This window comes from Mangifera indica, chromosome 18 (assembly GCF_011075055.1).
Source record: "Mangifera indica cultivar Alphonso chromosome 18, CATAS_Mindica_2.1, whole genome shotgun sequence".
Classification (NCBI taxonomy): Eukaryota; Viridiplantae; Streptophyta; class Magnoliopsida; order Sapindales; family Anacardiaceae; genus Mangifera; species Mangifera indica.
In genome coordinates this window covers 6,172,666-6,196,403 of record NC_058154.1, presented here as the reverse complement: position 1 = coordinate 6,196,403, position 23,738 = coordinate 6,172,666, and the positions used below count along the sequence as shown (strand labels likewise).

The 23,738-nt window shown below is 31.8% G+C and overlaps 1 protein-coding gene across 1 annotated transcript; it reads left to right on the top strand.

Moving 5' to 3' along the window:
• The first annotated feature begins 5,525 nt into the window (after nucleotides 1–5,525).
• Nucleotides 5,526–9,372, top strand: LOC123202361 (beta-galactosidase 15-like). Its single transcript, XM_044618251.1, has 17 exons — nucleotides 5,526–5,684; nucleotides 5,792–5,887; nucleotides 5,981–6,093; nucleotides 6,188–6,254; nucleotides 6,345–6,437; nucleotides 6,510–6,653; nucleotides 6,733–6,821; nucleotides 6,906–7,011; nucleotides 7,090–7,296; nucleotides 7,390–7,551; nucleotides 7,635–7,843; nucleotides 7,927–8,030; nucleotides 8,112–8,221; nucleotides 8,310–8,531; nucleotides 8,612–8,823; nucleotides 8,914–9,190; nucleotides 9,265–9,372. The coding sequence occupies exons 1-17, from the start codon at nucleotides 5,526–5,528 to the stop codon at nucleotides 9,370–9,372; spliced, it is 2,478 nt and encodes an 825-aa protein (XP_044474186.1).
• Nucleotides 9,373–23,738: the final 14,366 nt, after the last annotated feature.

The following is a 23,738-nucleotide window of genomic DNA, read 5'->3' as shown; positions in this document are numbered from 1 at the left end:
GGTGAGAAATAGAGGAGAGAAGATTATCCAAGGCATGACAAGCCGCCAATTTATTATAAATATGGGTGTAGACATGTAAGTGAGTTAGAGGTGTCAATGGGTCGGGTTGGGCCCTAAGCCCAAACAGTAATGGACCTTCGAACCAGGTCGACCCATTGATATATAAAGGTCCAAGGCCTGACCCATATAATAATGGGCCTTAATTGGGTCAAGCCGAGTTTTAACCGGGCCAGGCCAGCCTGGCCCATTTAATCAATATTTTAAAAAAAAATTTTAATTAAAATTTTTAAACACAAATTATTTTTTATGTAATTTAATGGTGTAAGAGTTTCCAAACATGTTCTCTAACAGTTTTTCAAGGTTAGCACCAAAGAGGGAGCTATAGTTCATCATCAAGTTAGCTACAGGGACAGTGCCAATTTCAACCCAATAGAAGAGAGTTACAAGTCTTATTTCTTTGGTTAAAGGCTTAAACTTATATCAACCTTATATTTATTTACTTTACCCTAATATCTTATTTCTCTATGAGGTTTCTAACAATAAGATATTTTGTTTGTATGACTCAATTTACTACTAGTCTTTTACCTAATTGCATTGCTATCATGATAAATAAAGTCGATATTAAGTAGTCTAGAAATGTAATTCTTCAACCACACAACCTAAGAAGATGCCTCGTGACAAACTACAAATCTAATGTTTATGGTTGCGGTTGCTACTAATGACTATTTAGTACTTTTCTAAATATGACCCATTCACCAAGTATAATAATATTTTCAAAAGCATATCTTGAATCATCTTTACAACCACCAAAAACTTGATCTTTTGCAAGTACCTTGTTACCTCTTAAACCACAAGCTAATAATCAAAACTTTGATTCGAGAGGTATATATTAAGAACCTTAAAGGCAAAAGTTATACTAGATTCATGCATACTTGTGCATTCATCAAGCTTCCAATAACACCATCATAAGGAACATTTGACATGGATTTCCCTTCACCTCATTCTCAATGCTTGATGTCAACTTTATTTTTTTCACAACAAATGCATCACTTGCTCTACAATCCTACATGTTGAGCCTTTTAAACACATATTCCATGCATACACTTTAAGATAATCAAAAGACTATGAGTACTATTCTAGTGGATTTCAATACCAAGAACAAATGATGTATCTTTAAGAACCTTCACATCACAAGTTTTTGATAAAATTGACTTGATTCTCATGAAACAAGTTCATATCGCCACTATCAATATATTGAATTATACCATAAAGACAAATTTGCTACCACTGATATTCATATTCTTATAATGGTCCAATTTATTCCTTATAAAGTTCATTAAAATTGAGAGACCAATATCAAGAAGTCTATTTCAACCATAGATTGACTTCTTTAGGTTGCATACAAAAAATTTCATTCCTTATGTTTTTTTTTTTTTTGATAAACCTTATTGCACCATATAGACTTCCATACAAGGACTTTCATTCAAAAAGACCACTTTGACATCTATCTTGTATAGCTCTAATCCAAATGAGCTTCTAATACCATGAGGTCTCATACTATATTATTAATCATAGACTTTATTTTTTCTCACATGACTATAAATGCTTATCAGATTGATAATTAATAAAGGCTTTCAATAACATAATTTCCCTTACTAAGATACACAAAATAATTCTTAATGATAATAATTCGTCTTTTTCTAATAGACTTTCTCGTCAAAATTTCCACACATTTGTCAATTATATTTGACTCATATTTTAAGATTAGCTATTAGTTTTTTAGTGAGGATATTTTCTGAAGTGATATCAAATTCCATTGGACTTTGTAAACATTATTTATTCCTATTGTCAATTTAGTCATGATATTATTATACTTTATTGATATTTCAAGAATTAAATGGATCTACATCACTTCCTTTAAAAGTGGAAAGGTATTACTTTGGAAAATCTCAAGACCTAAGAACCTTACTATATATGAGCTAATTACTTTAGCATCTTGATTTGGGCAATAAATATCCTTTCTTTTGGAATACCCCAGGTGACCAATGATGTAGTAACGAACTAATCTTAGTTTTAGTCTTTTCTCAGTAGGATCATAAATGCTTACTTAAGTGGATCATCCCTAACTCAACCAAAACTTCAGGCTAGGTTTTCTTCATGTTCAAGGACCTTAAAGAAATCTTTGGTATAGATTTATAAGGAATTTAATTGAGAAAATACTATGTCTTCTTAACACTGATTGTTTAACGTAAACCTCCAATGAGGTAATCAACAATTAATTGTTTATTGCAAGCAACCTTAACTTAATAGATTTCTTCTGCTCATCATAGAAATCATTTTATTCAATTGAGTTACTATCTTGGGATTGGGTGGTTCATCAACTCACTGGGCTAAAACTATATCCTTAATTAGTAGTGCAAATACAAATTTTATCTCTGACTCTTTAAAGTTAGGGTCATTTAGGACCTCTATTATGACATTATTATTATTGTTGACAATGATGGATTTTATTTAAGATGAGATGTAATAAGCAATATCTTTGGCAATAAATAGCTTGAAAACCTTATAAGCTATTGTCCATAAGGGTTCCAAATGCATCATCATATAATCACTTTCGGACATAAAATACGACATGCAATTAGAGCCCTCATACGTATGGTTACAAATAGAAAGTCTATCATCTTTGGATAGATAAACCTCCTAGGTTACTACTCCCTTTTACACCAATAGGAAAAACATATGTCAATTGAAAAATCACAACTACCTTTAAAACATATGGTTTCCGAAAGAAATATCACTTTTAGGCAGATACACTTTTTAAACCATTTTTTATCCTCTATTTAAAAGAAAAACACATGTCAATTGAATAAGATTAACCACCTTTAGGTGTGTTGAGTTCTCCATGACTAGTGCACTTTTAAAATTAACCTTATGCATTAAAAATCAAAGAATGAATAATTACCAAAAGGAAAATTTTGTAAGTATCAATAATGTACTGCCTTGTTGATTATTATCATAAAAACTCAAAATTATTCCAATGATGCTAAATATTATTGTTTTAATTAAGATTACATGAGACGCGATACCATATTGGGTCTAATAGTTTTCCTTAAAATTATTACATCTAACTCAGTGAACAATAATTTTGATCTAATGTGGTAACTTAACCATATACAACAGAGTTGATATTATATTTAAACTTATCACTCCTACAAAAGGGAGTACCTGATGCCACAATATTTAATCTAAAATTTAAATTCACCTTAAACAAAGATCTACAAGTGCTTCATATGTCTTTACATACCACCCTAAGCCATTCATGTGCCTTAATAGGTCCTTAATGCACATCATGGGTTGTTGTTTGCCTTACATGTGTGTCCTTAAACTTTTAAATGTGCTATAACCTGTCACAAGTCCTTATTGCACCAAATGTGTCTAATCTAACTTTTATACTTTCACATGCATCCTAGAGAACCTTTCATGTGTTTTTGCATGCCCTAGGAAAATTACACACTCTAATATGTCTAACTAATCCTTTATGTATGCACACACACACCTGCTAGGAACTGATTACACACAATTGCATGTTGCTACTCAATATAATTCATTATTTACATGGATTGACATGCTTTCAGAAGACCCTACATATTACTTTCACACACCATAAGCCTATACACCCCACTAGCGATCGCCAACACATCAAATGAACCATTTCACACATTGCACGCATTGTCCAAAGGCCTTCATGCGTCAGAAAACACCTTAAATGCTTTAGATGCATAGCCATGAGCTTTCCAATAAACTCCACTTGCCACTATAATTTTGCACGTGCCTTCACATGCTTCAAGGTCTTCACACACGTGTGCATGCTTTACTTATAGGATTTTTAGCACACTTGTGTACCACACACCATGATTCAACTTTCACGCGTGAAACTCACACTTCAAGCCATGTCAGTTAATTGAAATGGGTTGGTTACATGGGTTGCTATTGACCCACTTTGACTTTGACTAGATTAGGCTATTCATTTACTTTACAAGGTCAAATTTTTGGGTTTTCCCAACCCGGTTGACCACGAGTGAAAAAAACCCTAGGTTTTGATCTACTTTACATCGATGTCGATTTAGTCTGATTTTGATAATAACAAACAACCACAAATGATAAGAAAGCTTAGAATCATGCAGGCTTCATTTGTTTCAGTGTCTATGACTTCAAATATAATTAAAAAAAAGCAAAGGAAGAGGTAAGACATTTAGGTTCAAATGGTCTTTCTATCCTAATTCCATTCATGAATGAGAGGTTTCATCCAATGAGGAGGTGGCGTGAGACATGATTCACGCTGGCGGTTTCTTATGACCAATTTCGGTAAAAAAATGATCTCGAATGCTAATCAAACATGCCATAGTAAAAATTGTCCTCATAACTTTGGATTTAGTTTTTTTAAACTCTAATTTCGGGTTTCAAGAAATCAATTTTGTATCCAAAATTTGAAATTTTAATAACCCTAATTTCGAATTTTAAAACCCTAATTAAATAAACCTTAATTCCTTAATTTTGAATTTTCAATCTTTAACTCAGAATCATCAAACCCTAATTTCATATTTTTATAATATCAATTTCAATTCTAAATTTTTAGATTTAATAACCTATGCGTATCACTCTGATACCATATGTAAGATTTATTTTACATAAATTGAATAAAATATAATCTTAAGATCTATGTATAAATTATAAAATACTAAATTAAACTTTAGTGTTTTAGAAATACATGAATCATTATGCAATTTGAATTCATAAAGATACTGAAATTATCTGGTGAGAATACCTCTCAAAATGATTTGGTTTTCTACTCCAAAAATCTTCTTCAATGACAACTTTGAATAGATAAGTTATGCTATATTAAGTTTTGGAGTAAGACTTAGCCAATATATAGTAGATTAATTGTCCAATCATCAAAGTCCAATAAATCTCAAAATTCAAATTTATATTGTTCACCTAGATCATAACCTTTAAATGTATTAGACTTATCCTTATTGATCACTTAAGTTCATTTATAAATTGGTATTAGACCATTTAATTACTCAGTTTTATTAAAACTAAAATCATAATCACTGTTAGCGCACATCAACAAATTTCCAACACGCAAAACTTACTTTTATTGGGGTAAATAATAGATAACTATATTTATTAACTATAGTAAATTTTTGCTGTGAAATTGAGATGAAATAAACTATATAAAATCTAGCAATAAAGGGGGATAATTTATGGGAATTATCAGTATCAGCAAAAGAAAGGGTTGTACGTAAGATAATTTTACAGATTGATCATTTGTATTAAAAATTAATAAATAAAAAATATATCTCAGCAGAACTTCGAGATAAAATTCTGATAAATGTCACGAGTCTTGTAGATAAAAAATACAGTTTAATATACCATTTCATGGTTATCTCATCCTATCGTACTCTACTATAAATTAAGAAACACCATTCACTGTAATTCACAGCATTCAGAAAATGGCCAGAAATATGACTTCTCGTAAGGCAGTTGTTGTTATTTTGCTGTGTGCCATTTTTACTTTTACTTCAGCTTCTGAGATCACATATGATGGTTCAAGTCTCATGATTGATGGAGAAAGGAAAGTTATATTATCTGGTTCCATTCATTACCCTAGAAGTACTGCTCAAGTAAGCGCTTTCAGCTTTAAATCATCTTATTATTATTGTTATTTCATTTGACTAATCTATTTTATTTTTCTAATGCATACTTTAAATGTATACTATATGCTATATAGATGTGGCCATCCCTTATTCATAAAGCGAAAGAAGGTGGCCTCAATGCCATTGAAACTTACGTTTTTTGGAATGCTCATGAGCCTTCTTATCGTCAGGTGTCACTATTTTCATAATTTTCTATCATATGTTTTAATTATATATAAATGTACGTAGGAATCTAACCTTTATTTTCTTTTTTTTAAATTTAGTATGATTTTTCAGGAAATCTTGATCTTGTTAGGTTCATTAAAACCATTCAAGATCAAGAACTTTATGCTATACTTCGTATTGGACCATATGTTTGCGCTGAGTGGAATTATGGGTATTTGATTAGTTATAATAAGTTATAATTCATTATATTAATTTGTTAATTGCTTTTTAATAATTATTTTGACCTTTGCTTCAATTTACTATAGAGGTTTTCCCGTGTGGTTACATAATATGCCAAACATTACTCTTAGAACAAATAATGAAGTTTTTAAGGTACATATTTTTTTGGTTAATAATTTATATATTAATTTAAAAATCACCTTTTTATTTTTTCTAATTTTTTTATTGAAACTTTGACTTCAGAATGAGATGCAAAATTTCACTACATTAATAGTGAATATGATGAAAGATGAGAAGCTCTTTGCTTCACAAGGAGGACCAATAATTCTTGCTCAGGTTTCCACATTTCTTTTTCCTTTTTCCCTGTTGTGAATTTGTTTATCTCATTAAAATATATATTTGGTTCAGATTGAAAATGAATATGGAAATATAATGTGGGAATATGGAGAAGAGGGAAAGGCTTACGTAAAATGGTGTGCTGAATTGGCTCAAAGCTATAGCATCAATATACCTTGGATCATGTGTCAACAGGACGATGCTCCAGAGCCAATGGTTCTCTACATTTATTTTTCAATAACATTGGTTTAACTTTCACTATGAAATTTATCTGAATAATTTTTTTTTCTTAAAGATTAACACATGTAATGGCTTCTACTGTGATCAATTCACCCCCAACAGAAACAATAGTCCTAAAATGTGGACCGAAAACTGGAGTGGCTGGTAACTTACTTTCTCCTCTTATTCTCTTGATAATTTTTTTTTGTAGTAAATTGAATGGTTTTACTTTGTTAATAACTTCCGCAGGTATAAGGGCTGGGGAGATCCATCTCCACACAGGCCTGCTGAAGATCTTGCTTTTGCTGTTGCTCGTTTCTTTCAATATGGTGGCAGCCTGACGAACTACTATATGGTTAGCATATATTGGAGGACAAATCAAAAGATTTTGCTCTCGAATTTCTTGGCTAATGTTTTCTTTTTATCCTTTCAGTACCATGGAGGTACTAATTTTGGCCATACATCTGGGGGACCATACATTACCACTTCATATGACTATGATGCACCCCTTGATGAATATGGCAATTTGAATCAACCTAAATGGGGGCATCTTAAAGAACTTCATGAAGTCCTAATTTCAGTGGAGAAAACTCTTCTTAATGGTGAGAGAATAGATACTGATTATGGAAATATGATGTCGGTGAGTACTAGTCTTTTCATTGTTTCTACAAATTTTTAGAATGGTTTGTTACATGCTATGCAATCAATATATTGATCTCATTTCAATTTGAAGGCCTCTGTTTATAGTTATCAAGGAAAATCGGTTTGCTTTCTAGGAAATGCAAACACATCAGATGCATTTACTGTTGAATTCGAGAACACAAATTACACAGTTCCTGCATGGTCTGTTACCATTCTTCCAGATTGCTTCACAGAAGCCTATAATACTGCTAAGGTGGATATTTCGGCAGTCAAATTAGCCATCTTGTTACTAAGATGACATGAAATTTAATGAGTTGTGTTTTGTTTCATCAATAGGTCAATAGCCAAACCTCCATAATGGTCAAGAAACCTAATGGAGCTGATAATGCTGAGGAGCCCTCCAATTTGAAATGGGTTTGGAAAAATGAAGATATTGAGGAAATTAAGAATGGCATCGTTACTGGTAGCGATTTGACCACAAATACACTCTTGGATCAAAAGGCTGTAACAAATGATACCAGTGACTACTTGTGGTATATGACTAGGTAATAGTCTTTCTTCACTTGCTAAGATTGTGCATATATTTGGTTAAGTACAATCAATTTATTCTCTTTTTTCTTTTTTTCAGTATTGTTGTTGATGAGAAAGATTCTCTTGTGGGCAAGACAGTAACCCTGCAAGTACATACCAGTGGACACATTCTTCATGCTTTTTTCAACTCAAAGCACATAGGTGAGCATGGAGTGCATAATATTTTACTATTATTTGGCTTTTTACTTTTCTAGAACCAACACATTACCGTCACATTCTCAGGATCAAAATTGGCTCAAAATGGTCACTATGACTTTGTTCTTGAAGAAGATGTTCCGTTGAATGTTGGGACTAATCAACTCGTTCTACTTAGTGCTACTGTGGGATTGCCAGTAAGCATCAATTAGATTATCAAAGCTTTGGTTTGGATTTTTTTTTTTTTAAAAGATACTGAATTTCTTCATGTTTAAATTTGTTTAGAACTATGGTGCCAACTTCGATAAAACACCAAATGGAATTCTCGGTCCTGTTAAGTTGATTGATCCTGGCACTAACAACACAAAAGACATCTCTTCAAACCAATGGATATATAAGGTTGGTTTGCAAGGTCAAATCCTGGAATTTTACAGTCCTCAAAAGCTAAACGAGTCTGAATGGAGTTATGAAGAACTTCCAACGAATAAGATGTTTGTTTGGTACAAGGTAATCCTTCCCTTCATGTTTGACACATTAACCATGTGCATTTCATTAAAATCTTTGGACTTAACAATAATTTCTTTCAGACAACATTTGAAAACCCTGTTGGCGACGATCCTGTAGTGGTGGACTTGCTTGGATTAGGCAAGGGAGAAGCTTGGGTCAATGGCAAAAGCATCGGGCGGTATTGGCCTAGCTATGTTTCTGGTAAAGATGGATGTGCCTCAGCTTGCTATTTCAACCAGTCTTACAAAGCTGAGAATTGTAAAACTGGCTGTGGAGAACCTTCTATGCAATGGTAAGCAAGTTAATGAATCATATTAACATGTTCTTGCACTTGAGTAACAATATTTGAACCTTACTCTTGTATTTCCTTTGAAAATTTTAGGTACCATATTCCCCGAGAGTTTCTCAACAGTGATGATAATGTCCTGGTTTTGTTTGAGGAAGTTGGAGGCACCCCTAGCCTAGTCAACATTGGTACCATAACTGTAGGAAAAGTTTGTGCAAATGTTTTTGAGGGAAGCACCTTGAAACTATCATGCCAAGGAGGAAAAGTGTTTTCTGAAATTAAATTTGCTAATTTTGGTGAAACCGAGGGTAGTTGTGGATCATTTAGGCAAGGCAGATGTGGATCAACTAACTCATTATCAGTGATTGAACAGGTATTAATACTAATACTACACTAATTACCTTATTGGTGGATATATACTAATTAATGTTTTAATATAAATGGCAGGCATGTCTAGGCAAAGAGAGTTGTTCCATACCAGTGACAGAAACCGTTTTGGGGCCAACGGGTTGCCATTCTAATATATACAGATTAGCAGTTGAAGCTGTTTGTTGAATTCATTTCTTTCCCTTTATGTAATTAGGCTAGGAATATGTCAATTAAGCATAAGAAGTTCTATGAACTACGATTTTTAAAATATATTAGATGTTTGTGAAATTCAAATTTTGTTACAATGAGAAGGTTTAATTCCTCTCCATAATTGTTCTCTTTACCTCTATAATTATACCCTCTAGTACTCTCTTTTTATATTACAAAGATTATTCTGAGCAATATTTTAAAACCTGAGTCATCTCACTCTTTTGTGATATGACTGGTTCAATCAAACAACTAACCGGTTCAACCAACTTTTTGTAAAAACTAGTTCGATTGCGCAATCGATTCAATTTATATATAAATATTGATTTATTTGAGATTTGGTCAAACTTGATAAACCTATTAAGTCGAGAAAACTATTTAAAACCAACAATTTGTAATTGGTTTTTTGGGTTATTTATGTTGTAATGGAGTATTAGTTGTTTAATTAGCATATATTTTATATGTTTCATATTTAAAAATGTGGTAAATATTTGATAAAGTTTCCACAAAAGGTAAAATGAATGGAAATAAAAGGGAGTTTTGTAGCACCCACAGGTACGTCTCAAGAGCATAATAGTCATTTTATATGTTTATGCATGATGTTAGGTTAGTTTAAGGTTAAAATATGATTTTGGGGTGACACACTGTCATGTATGTAAAGGTTATACCTTTGTGTTGATGCCATGTCAACTGGTTAAAGTGATTTTTGCGTGAAATTTAAATTGAGTGATACATGATCATGTATACTGTATACATGTCTATGTGTGATGTTACATGGATTTAGTTTAAATGAGGAATGAAAACTGTATTTTAGGGATTCCAATCCCTATCCAAACGCACAAGTTTTCTAGAAAGGAGAGAGGGAATTTTAGTTTGATCATTTGGCTTTCATGTGGCAGCTCCGACGACATTTACCAGTGATCCAAGCAGCAATAGTCATAGAGAGAAGAGAGCTCATTCACAAGGAAAGTGGGATGCCTTTGTACACTAAGTCTTTTATGTTCTGTGAATTTGAATTGATTCCCTTGCTAGTTGCAGTCAATAATCATGATTTGTGGTGTAAGATTGATAGTACTAAATGTTTAAATGGTATGGTTGCTACCTTAATAGATTTAGATTATGATGATGATAGATTATGTTTCAAAGGAGTTGTTGTGTGTGTTATTGATTTGATGGTAGCACGTTTGATTGATATTAAATAGGTTACTAGTTGGAGGTCTTAGTTTAGTTTGTACACTCTTTATCTGACAATTGATCCTCAGATTATTTTCATGATTTTCATGATAATAGGTGTGTCATGGCTATGTTTTGAGTTATATTGTGATTATTCATGATTTGTGTAGTCATGATACTTGAATGGCATTAAGAAAGGGTTATAAATGCCTCAAGTATGCTTTGAATTGAGAGAGATGTATAGAGACGTATTAGGGTGCGATTTCAAGTTTGCTCTTTCAAATTCTAGATTTGATACACAACTATATGATCTAGGACACAAGTCCTTGTACTTAGACTCTAGAATTTGGATGGAGTTTTTTGACGATTGTTGGATGGCGATAACCGATGAACAGTCAACTAAAACATATGGACTACCCATGTATAGCTTTAGCAAGACCATGTGTGGGGGTGAAATAAATAGAATACTCATGAGAAGTAGTGTGATCAAGATGAGTATAAAAAAGGAAAATGCATTAATTTACCAAAAAAGCACATGCCCATATTAATGTATATAAGGAAAAGGTTACATAGGGAAAGGTGATGTGTGTATTTTATACACACATTTATAGCTTTTAATTAATTCATTTTAGGCAAATTTTGGTGTATATTTTTAATTTTAGTTTTTTTTTAAGGTTTAATCTTATTTGACACTTTATATAATATTTTTAGGTGATTTGACAAGGTTCGGGCTTGATTGGGAATGAATTAAAGGATCAAAATGAGAAAAGGGCATGAATTATTAAAAGTGATGTAGAAATCAATTATGACTATAATCAATTTAATTATGCCCATAATTGGTGACGTGAATTTAAAAAAAGGAAAAAAAACACAAGAAACAAATGAGGGCTGAGTTGGCTTACTATTAAAAGTAAAAAAAATCATCTCTTTACAAGAAGGGGAGGACAACCACAATACATAAAAAAGGAAATTTTAAAGGAAAACCCACAAGACCAAAAAGGAAGATTCAAAATTCGAGCTTAAGGATCAAGTTAGAGAGGATCTAGTCTAGCAAGCTTGAAAACCCAAGAGCTTTCTCTAACCTTTTTCTTCTTGATAGTTGTTTCTTATCTATTTTGAATATAATAAATCTTTCTTTAATTGATTTTAGTGGATTTATTGCAATGGATATGAGTAGCTAAATTTCCTACCTAAGGTTTATGATGAATCTATGAATCTTTGTGATTGTTGATAGGTTTTTTATTTAATTTAATGTTAATGGAGTTTTGATTTAGTAGTTGTGAATTTATTTCTTGTTGATGTTTTGGGCTCAACATCTAGTTTGTTTGTAGATTGATTTTATACCATTGAAAGATAGATAAATAATTAGTTCAAGCAATTTCTAAACTAGAATTTTTATTTAGAAATAGATTTAGGTTCCTTATGGGTTTTATGATCATCATAGAAGCTTTTAATAAATTTTGATTAATACTTGACCATGAAAGTAGGTAATTTCTTAATCTTTACACACTTAATCAACTTCAAAAGAAAAACTAAGTAATTTAAGATGATTACCCATCAAGTTCTCATTAATTTATTGCTTTAAATCTGATTTGTTATCAATCCGAGACAAATTTCCTTGATTACTAGTCTTTCAATTTTCTATTTTAATCAATTTCTTCGCTGATTTTAATTAAATTGTTGCATTTATTTTAATTTTTTGGATTAAATATTTGGTCTCTTTGGCTACTTCAAATTATGAAACAAACTAATACTTAACAACCAATCCCTGTAGGATTGACATCTTTCTATATTACTTGGTTGACTCATGCACTTGTGAACTATAGGCAACAAAAGGCCACAAGAAAGATGGTCATGTATGTGCAAAGGGGAATACACCCCCTATGTTAAGAAGCACACACCTATATATGAAGGGTAGAAGAAAGAAAACAACAAGGGAACTAGGCTAGAGATTAAAAGGTCATCTTGAGAGACATAATAGAAATCTCGGGTATGTAGTAGTGCCTTACATGCCTGAAAGATGAAACTTTAGTAACGTGCAAGATATGCTTTAGGTGAAAGAGAGAACAAGCCGAGTTGAGTTAAAGCTCGAGATGTATGCATGCTAGTTATCATAGGATCATTACGAAATGGCACCATGAGTACACTTACACTGTCTATAGTAGGGCATGTTTGTAGTAGGACATTATACTCACAGTAGGGTACCATTTGTAGTAGAGCCTAGTTAAGAATAAGTTAAATGTAATGGAACAGAGAGAGAAACTCACATGACTAAAGTGTTGAATCCTTACATTTGATCTAGTATGATTGACCTAGTATATAGTTTAAGATATAACTTTTAAATTATGATGCTTTCACCAAGTAAAGTGATAGTCATGTTAAATAAGAATCTGAGAAGTGGTTCTTTAGTGACCGAGTGAGACATAGTTCAACCAAATAATTAATTTGTCTAGATATTCCCTATTATGTAGTATGAGCACAAAAATGACATATAAGACCTACCATCATCCTAATGGGAGTTTAATGTTGATTTTAGAAGACAAAGATAGTATGGGTCAAGATTAAGGATATTTTAGGGATTAAGTAAAAGTTAGCAATAGATATTACTACTTACTAGATATTGTATCACTCACTCCCTATTTTGATGTGTACAAGTACAAGTGATCATAACGGCTATAAAATGAGTGGTGGCCAGTAGGCATAAAGTTGCGAGGGCATTTCCATCATTTTACATTTTTATCAGTTTTTGTAATAGTGTTTATTTTTATAAACTTGGCTAGACACTTTCCTTGTATTGTGGCTATGTTTTATGGTTTAGACATCTTTTATGCACTTCCAGTTTTTTTTATAACAAGGGTACTTTCGTAATTTTTGAAGATTAATAAATGATATTTATTCAAGGGTTTTATAATAGTTTATTTATGAATTTTGGATGTCCTTAAAAGTTAAACATGCTCAATTAGTTAATATACTGACAATTTTTTGTGTTGAATCCACTATGGAAAATTTCTTATTTTTGGTTAAGTTATGAATTCCTTTTGTATATCTTTTTACATCTTTGTAGTCATTGTAGGTTAAACCAAAACATCTTTTGTTGGAGTTGGTGCTTATATGTGTATAAGGCATATATAGATGATATATGAACCTATGAAATGTTGTGTGTTGATTTTATGAATTGTAATATTCAAGCCTTACTTTATACAGGGCAGTAGAGATTGAATGATTGCATGGTATATGTTGGAAACTAGTTAGGGATGAAGGTACATGTGAAGTAAAGTTAAAATTTCATTTTTTAGATTTCATGTACAGTTATACCAAATATAGACATGGTCATGACATGACTTGAATAGTTATGATTTTAAGTCATATACAGTCATCCATGAGAACATGTACCCCCATACATGCCAAACCTAGATTTTACAAATGATCGGTGAAAGAACATGTAGAGGAAATGCATTATTGTTTGGCTATTTGCAGACTAGTACACAGGGTACACCCATACGGCAAGAATGTAATATTGTACGTAGGGTAGAATAACAACCTTTAGAAAGTGCGTAGGTTAGAGAAGATAAATGTTTATGAATAAGGAAAGTTGTACACCCATGCACCGTGCACGCCCATACATACTTGTATAAGTAGTCATGGCTAGAGATGTACAAGGAGATAAGCCATGCATAAGTAATAAGAAAGTGTATGCCCATGCATATGACTATGCGTGCCCGTACATGTGTACATGTTTTAATGATAACAACTTATCCCTTACACGTGTACATGTTTTATTACTTTGTGTATGGGCACGCATGGTCATATGTGATCATACACTTTAGGAAATTGTTGGACCCTTAGGTAATTTAATGATAATAGATGAAAACTAAGTAAAATTATTTAACTTGTTCTTGGTATGAATTAGTTCATGACCAACATTAGACAAAAGATGAAAAAATGCAATATTTTAGGAATGTACATTGACACCTCTTGGATGTACGTTTGATAGTCAATCAAATATTGATGTATACCCCTACTTGCCAACATGTATGCCTGTACATTGTTTAATATAGGCATAGTCATATGGATTATTGCCCGTAAGGGAAGAAGGCATATATCAAGGTTGGAACAAAATATATGCTTGTTCATCTTCTTTTTAAATAGAGTAACAACTTGCACCTTTCCATACACTTAAAAGTGTACGTTAAAGTTAAGTCAAAGCCATAGAGTACACCTATACATGAACTAAGTAAACTTGTGTATAAACAAATTTTCAGGCATACATGTCCTCATAAATGTTAGTTATTCATGATTCTGGAATTTTGAAGACACATTCAAATAGATCCATGTTCACCACATTTGCACTTTCATGTGTTATGAGGAGAATTCAATTGTTGGAAGGTCTAATCAATATTGACTTCATTTGAAAAGTAGTTAGGCACACTTATGCAATTAGAACATACACTCATACATACTTGTATTTCAATAGAAAAAAGTCATTTTTGAATGTTAATTGATACTTCTCAAAATCTAACAATCATATCAACATTTCCAGTCATCCCAACCTATAAATTGAAGTTTCTTTGAGTTGAAAAAGGTTTGAGATCATACATGTAAAATCAATGCTTTTCTTCTTCTAAAAAATTCTTTCCAAAGCTCATAACTCAAATACTGGAGAAAAATATTGTATTTTATCTTTGCATCAACCTTTATAGAGGCATTCATGTTTCATATTTTTTGTATTTAATCATTTTTAGGCGATATCTTGTATAACTATTCTATTAGGCACAATCTCATATCAATTTGTGTATTTAGGTGAAATCTTAGAGAACTATTCTAAAGAAGAGTTTTTGTGAGTGGAACTTCAAGTCGGTTGCTTGAATAAACGGATATATGAGGCTTGGAAGTGAAAACTTTGAATCTATATAATTCCCAAGCCTTTTTATGCTTTACTTTATACTTTATATTTATTGTTTATGCTTGATTGTTTTGCTATAATCATTATCTATGTGAAAGTTTTTAATTCATATTAAGTTTTAAATAATCTTGTTCATCCCCTTCTAGGATTATATTAGTCATTATAGCGTTTATAGAAATGAACAATGAAATTAAGTACTTAGAGTTAGTCCCAAAAATTAGTATAGACCTAGAGTGTACACATTAGTACCTAGTGTGCCCAAGAGAGAGATGACATTTAGGCATGAGTTATAACTTAGGGTGAAAGCTATTACGAGTTTGAGTTGATTTAGTGGCTTGAGATACATTGCAACATCCCTCTGGATGTATTGCCCTCTAAAAGGAAGTATTACTAACATTGATTATTAGAACAATTATTTAAATAAATAATTTAAGTAAAACAAAAACAATGAAGTGAATTTATTAAATAATATACCAAACGGACATTCATGAAAATTTTTTGAAAAACGTGCAATCGATATCATTATTACAAAAAATAAATAAATTATTTTCAAACTATCATAAAACAATCCAAAACATGGTTTATTGGAGACATAAACAAATAAAATATGATAATGACATAAATGTCCTCGACTACTCACACTTGTTGTAACCTTGTGCCACATCCATCACTCATCTTTTTCTCCTACAAAACGAACAAAATAGAAAAGGGTGAGTGATAAACACTCAATAAATATGAATATAAAATAACCTTTACTAAAAATCCTATTTTGCTTTTAAATTAGTCCTCTATTGACTGTTCATTAGGAGTAAGCTATTTACTCTTATTAGATGATGTGAACTTGCCTATAACTATCTAAACCTCAGGATCTAATATATCCCTTGAGATTGCCTTATTACGGCTCCTTGTTGGGTAAGTGTCTAGAGCCAATCAAATTTGACATTTGTAATTGTAATTTTACATTAATTAATTAATAAAGGATTAATTGATATTTAATTCATATATGTGTCTTTTATATAATTGTACGAATAACATGTCTTTGAAATGGTAGAATTGTGATGAAAGGATCAGACGACTGCTCGTGAAAATCTTATATACATGTTAAGTGGTCATTTTAGAAATGTTCGTAATCTCGATATTACAATAGACAAGGACACATGAAATGATGATGAAATTATCATAGTGTTAAGCGACTCCACTGAAAGGTAGTGATAATTCTCACTATCAAAGTTGTTCGTAGATAGCTTAGTGTAACACATAGGTATATGTTATAGACATATTTATTAGATTGACCATACCAAATGATATCTTGTGTTAGAATTGGTATGTTTAGACACTATCCAACATACTGCTATAATTGGGGTATCATAAAAGTAGTGTACGACAATATCATGAGATACATGGAAGTTATGGTTTATTAATAAAAGATTCATCACTCTTGAGTGCAAGAAAAGATATCTCACATGAGAATACTAAATAATATTCATGACTGTTTGAATCTATAGCCACAATAGGATAAGGTTGTAGCCTAATCTATATAAACTATTAATGTGCATCAATTCATACCAAAGAACTACTAAGATAGACACATTTTTATGTTTCAACCTCAAGAGATATTGATTGACAAAAGATTGAATTACACATAACTTTGATGTTGTAAAAGCTTAAGAGATGTCCGTTGACACTTGTTATCTGGGTGGCGATGACATTTTGCTATAGGCCAATCTTAGTTTGTGTCTAAATTTGATCTGAATTTAGACACTACCAATTTTATAAAGAGCTTATGGGTACATGCATACAAGGGTTAATTCGAACCTAGAGGTAAAGATTATTTAGTGACAATCCTAGTGTTTAGGGAAAGAGAGAGACACGAATAGACTAAGTTTGCCCACTGGGTTGAAAGATTTGGTTTGACCATGCCTTGACTAAAGTACATGACCATATGTACTTGGTAGTGTTGATGTCAATCATGCATAATGTAGCACGATTACACCATACCTTATGGAAGCATGGCACGATTGGATATTTATTGTCCAAGCTAAGAATGCTTGGAGGAAATTCATGGGAGGCACACTTGTGTGCCACCTGTGCATTTCACTTTAGCATGGGATTAATTGAAATCTTAATTAAATTAGGGTTCCTATGCACTTTTGTATAAAAAGGTATTTTATTCGTGTCAGAGATCCAACACACATATTGATGAAAACCTAAGTTACTATTTGGGTTTTCTGAAATTCTCTTTTCTGTGAACACTCCCTTCGTCTAACACAAGAGCCTTGATAACCTTCTTCCTAGATAACCTTTCATATTCATGTTCCGTATGGATACCAGGGTGCCACCTCATGAGGGTTGGATAACGTTCATTTCTTTGCCACGTGAAGACTTGAATGAGCCACTAATGCAGGTATAAAACATAAAACACCTTATTGTTGTTTTATATGTTCATGTTAAAAATGTTTTAAAATGGGTATTCTAGTCAAAATTTTAAGAATGTATGATTTTATAAATTTTTAATTTCACAGATCTAATGATCTTTTGGGATCTTGTTTCATTTGGCACACTTTAGATGAAAGATTAATTAACTTTAAATTGAACTGTAACTGACTTGCTTATCGGACTAAGTTGAAACAAGGATTTGACACCTTGATCATATAAGTATCAGAGCTATATAGTCCACTCTCCACATCATTATCGGACTGTGATCTATCTCGAGCCTATTACAACTCATCATACCCTACTACATATGATCAGGTTCTACTACGAACTATTGATCTTGATATGGACCATGCCTTACTATGAGATGTGTGAAGGGTATGCATGTTATCTCGAGTTACTTAACTCTAAGACTTGCATGTTATCTCATAGCTACCCCCTCGTAATGACCCTAAGACTTGCACCTTCAACTATGGTACAATCATACTAAGTATGCATGTTATCTTGAGTTACTTAACTCTGAGCTTGAAATGCTTTCACCTTTTCTATATTATAACCCTAATTAGCAAAAACGCGAATTGTTTGTCTTTAATTCAAATTCCCATTTATTTCTCTTTTTAAACACATCATTCCAAATTTTTGAATCCAAAAAGTATTAAATGTGTATTTTATACATTTATGGTATTAAATGTGTATTTTTGCCCCATTTTATGTTTTTCATTTTTTATAAATTTTTTAAAGTACAAAAATGTCTTTTACATTTTCAATTTATTATCATAAAATCATAACTATATAAAACAAAAAACTCAATTTTATGTCAGCCAAATCCTTATCCTCTTCTAATAATTTTGGTGATGATCAAATCTTAATTATATATTATATTATATTAGGTTTAATAGTTAATTAGATACTTTATATTTAAATTATTAATCAGAAGATTTATGAAAAGTGTTAAAATTATATTGATATTGTCATATTTTCATAAACATATTATTGATGAAATGTCATATTAGATTCGTATATGCACGTTTCGTATCTTTTTCGTATCCAAATTTTATCACCTTTTTTTTATAAATGTATTTTTTATCATTTATCGTATTATTCTCATATAATTTCTATATTGTTTTTTTCCCTTTCCCATATATAGTAACTAAGATTATAACTTGGATTCATGAGGCAATATCTCGTTATGAAAGTCTTACTTCTACCCTTGGATTTTAGGATTCATTATTTATCCCTAAATTATTAGTACAACATGACTCATGACCATTCATAACCTAAGAATGGTCGTTCATTCTTTGTTCATGATGAACGAGCATCCCTAGTCTGATAAATAGTCATTTGTCATCTTTCAATGAATGTTCATTCCTTTTTTATCTTACTCATTTTTAGGCCCTAAGGGTAATTTGGTATTTCCAACTCTACATGATTGTTCATGTTTGATGAATGGTTGTTCATGACATCGTGTTTGACATTGATGAACGATAAGTAGCATGCATCCATGTTTGTCCAACCTTGTTCAAAATGTTTTCAAGCCCTGAATGGTCATTCATTATTTTGCGAATGGTCATTCATAATGCATAAAGATTACTATTCTAAGCATGAGGTGGGCTTTTGTCTTAGACATATGGTCGTTTAAGACATCTAAAAGGCCTAAAATATGCTAATTTTGAACCTACAATTCGTTATACCTTATGCTACTAAGTCAACATACATTCTAACATCTCAATATGCACATTAACACTATAATAACTTGAACAATCCAAGGCCTATAATACAAATCATCATACAACCCTGACTCATGTATCTACATAAAAAAAAGTCATATTATATCCATAACCGATACTCACTAACAACAAATCCACCATTATACAATTTATACATGATAAATAAATTAGCACACGTGTACTTGTATCCACAGCCAATGTTGCAACATAAGATAATGCTTACATATGTATAAACATATACCTATTCATACAAAATCTAGTCGTGGATCAGCAAGATATGACAAAATCAATATACAATTCAATCAAAAACATTTTAATCTACATACACCATCATCAAATCACGTTCAAACATGACACTAGGAAGTTTGGGAACAATTCCTATTTGGTAGCTTGAGTTGTGCTAAAAGGCTTATTAATGAAGAGACTTCTTCTCTCTAGTTGTTTTATCTATCAAAGATCATCATAAATTGTATTGTGCCGTGAAAAATCAAAAAGTTAACCATATTCTCTCTAAAGTGCACAAAATTAGGTTAGATATTTTTTCATGCGTTTGGGTAAAATATCCTCAGAATCATGAAAATGTGTCACTTTTAAACTAATTTCCATGACCAAATGAACGAACATTCACCTTACAGGTGAATGGTCATTTGACATGTTTAAAACTGCATACATGACCCTTGTCCAATCTACTAGACTATGCACAACTGTTCATAGGATGAAATTAAAAATTCTTATTTAATTTTAACTCATTGTAGTCCACAGTCAACATGGGTTAACTTACAACACATGAAATGACCATTTTACCCTTGTTCTCATTTGTGGGTGTTACATGCATGCATGTAATCCATGACTTGAGGTTATGAAGGTTATTACAAGGGGACACTTTTGAGTTAACACTCCCTACATTGCCCACAATAGGACTTTTTTGTAGTAAAACAATGTGTTTACCCTTACTTTTGAAAAAGTCTAATTTAGTTTGATAATTTATTGTAAGACACTGTACGTACCTTTACTCTTGTAGGTAAGTAAACTATGTAACGATACTCACATGACCAAAATGTTGAACCCATGTTCCAACCTAGTCTAATCGACTTTGTATTCTATTTTAGTATGGGAAAGTGTTTTCACCATAGCAAATAAGAAATTGAATAGTCATCTAAGTTTAGGATTCATAGTGATTCTTTAGTGATTAAGCAAGAGTTGAGATAATCTTAAGAGAGTGATACAAGAATTTAGAGCTTCCTGAGTATTTAGCTAAGAGTAATAATAGCATGTCATCATGGTTGGAGTTAGAGAACTCTTAATGATCGAGTTAAAGTGGTTTGAGCTAGGGGTATTTTGGAGATTTAGTAAAAGTTAAGTAAAGTCTCGTGATTTTCACTTACTTTTCTTCTCTTCATGTTTACAAGTACAAGTGATCGTGATGGCTATAGGGCAAGTGGTTGTTAGTGAGTTTAGAGGCAAATGAAGGCATTAATGTCATTTCTCAGTTTATATATTTGTTTATTTAAATAATTTGTTAGACAATGTATTGATCTTTTTTTGGTAATGAAGAACCCCATCCGAGCTGGAGCGCCTTTTTGGGGTGTGTTATTATTTTGCTACACATTATTTTTGGTTTGATGATGAACTTTTTCATGTTAAGATCCTCACTTTTCTGCTATCATTTCTAACTAAAGGATATTTTTGGAATTTTAATTAAATTGTGAACGTATGAAGTGGTGTTTAAATGAATGCATGTTTAAATAATCTAACATGGTGACACTTCTCTTTAGAAGGCAGTACTTCTAGAACAAGTGTTAAAAGTTTGTAGCAAAGCATGATTTTGATAGTCTTAGGATATGTGTAGCTAAGTTAAGAATATAAGCCTCTCATATTACGCTGACCACACTTGCAGCCGAACATTGTAAGTTAAGTTTAAAAGTTTACCTACTAAGTTATGTTTAAGACTTATTGTTTTGGGGTTTCCAAGAAAATGAAGAGATCAAGAAAGTTGAATGGAAATAGCCTAGAGGATAATCCATAAGAGGTACCAAATTCAGATAGGTTTAGAATGCCATTGTAATAGGTTGTAAGAAAAAGAAAACATGATTTATCATTGGAGATTCAAACTCTTATCTGGAAGATAAGTTGGCTGGAAAAAAGGAGAACTATTGTGAGAGAAAGACAAAATGCATGTGTTTGTCCTTGGAAAAATAAGACTTGTTGATTTATCAATGAAAAAAGAACATAGTCTGTGTTGTCACCAAAAGTAGAGCACTAGTAAGAAAGGACTAAAATGAAAGCACCTGTCAATAGCCAAAAGGAGAAAAGAAATGGAAAAAAAGAGAGAACAACCTTTGAAATGATCAATCAATATTTAGAAGAGAGGAAACAGTCGTGGGAAAAGAATAACCGATGTGAAGGAGCCTATAAGGAAATTGACTATAATTGGAAAAAGGGGTGAGGACAATGTTAAAAAAATAAGTAACCACTGGTTATAGAATCATCTTTGTCTAGAGTGAAATTGAAATTTCTCAAAAGAGGTAACGGTTGCAATATAAAAAAATATTGAAATAGTTTTAGGGATGAAAAATGATGTCTTTAAAATATTAAGGTGCAAAATGACATTTTAGCTCTGATTCCATGTGAATAATTGAGTGAAATAATTTTTTTATATTATTATATATTGATATAGATGAATCTGTATTTGAAGTAATAACTTATACAAAAAAAATCATATGACGTTAAACAATAATTTCTAAATATATTCTAACAATCCTTTTGCATAAATAACCATATTGAGTAGGATTCGGATTTCTTTCTAACCTTAAATTTTAACTCTATTGCGTGAATGTCTTTTGTGACATTTTTTTATTTGTTTCTTACTTATTAGAACAAATTAAGTATCCAAAGAAGTAAATGTGATATTCGTAATATAAGTGAAAGTTATTGGAGTATAGTCTTATGTTGGAAATGTAACCGCATTTTATCACAACATCATGGTTAGAAATGATTTCAAAAAAGTTGGGGCTTTGTAAATGGAGTGCTAGAGAAGAAAACTTCCAACTGTGTCAAGATTTGATAAATGGTCTAGTTCTTACACACAGTGATGTTATATATGACTCAATGAGCAATATGTACACACTTTTATATACAAAATTACGTATACATAAAATATTTCATCATATGATTAGGTATATGTTATTTTATCATTAATTTAAAGGTATATAATCACATAATGACATATCATTTATGTATTCAATTATGTACTCTAAAGTGTATAAACAGTATTATTTGTGATTCGATAAGGAGAGACTTGTTTCATGTTTTGGATTTTACTCTCATATTTTATCTTATTAAGCAGTGGTGGGTGCAAGAAACTGGTAAAAGTTTATGTGTTACATGTTATCAAAATAACCAAATCGCATTACTATTTAATACAATTAGTATCACAACCCTAAAATCCAAAGGTGCCTAGGTACATTGGGTTGGCATACTAGGCTCGATAATAGACCTTAAAGTAGCATGCCATGATAGTGTGAGGCATAGCAATATAAGAAGACCAAAGATCCAAGAGGTTGTAGGAGCTGATTGGAATGTTGTTGGATAAGATGGGTTGTTGGTTTTCACATAAGTGTGCGAGCAGGCACAAAATTAGCTACACTAAGGCATAGTGCTAGAGCACAATGATAGGTGTGCAGGTAGAGCACATGACCAATAAGCAAATATTTGAGCAAAGACAAACGAGGATGCTTTTTTATGAGTAAATCTAGTCTAGGGGCATGCAAAGACTTGATGGTGATACAATTGGCTAAAGGTGTCGCAAGTTTAGCCAACACTAGTGTAGGCCCATAAAAGAGTCTATATAGGCTATCTGCGATAATTGAGCTAGGTTTCCTATATAAGCGAATACTTTGGAGCAAAGCATGCTAGGGTGCTAGACTGGGATTTTGTGCACTTAAAACAAGGCTAGTTTGCACAATGGGTTGGCTAACGCAAAATTACAAGTGATAAGCAAGAAAAGGGTAGACTAGGTTTAAGTAACCTGGCTACATGGCTTGCATGAGAGTCACTAATAAATTAAAGTTGGCACTTTGAGTTGTATTAGCATAACAGATGAGCTAACT

What these genes read in the sequence shown, in the direction of transcription:
- LOC123202361 (XM_044618251.1), top strand. Translation starts at nt 5,526, where the DNA reads ATGACTTCTCGTAAGGCAGTTGTTGTTATTTTGCTGTGTGCCATTTTT. An exon ending in TGCGCTGAGTGGAATTATGG is followed by an intron (nt 6,094 to 6,187) that starts GTATTTGATTAG and finishes AATTTACTATAG; the next exon opens with AGGTTTTCCCGTGTGGTTAC. An exon ending in ACCGAAAACTGGAGTGGCTG is followed by an intron (nt 6,822 to 6,905) that starts GTAACTTACTTT and finishes TAACTTCCGCAG; the next exon opens with GTATAAGGGCTGGGGAGATC.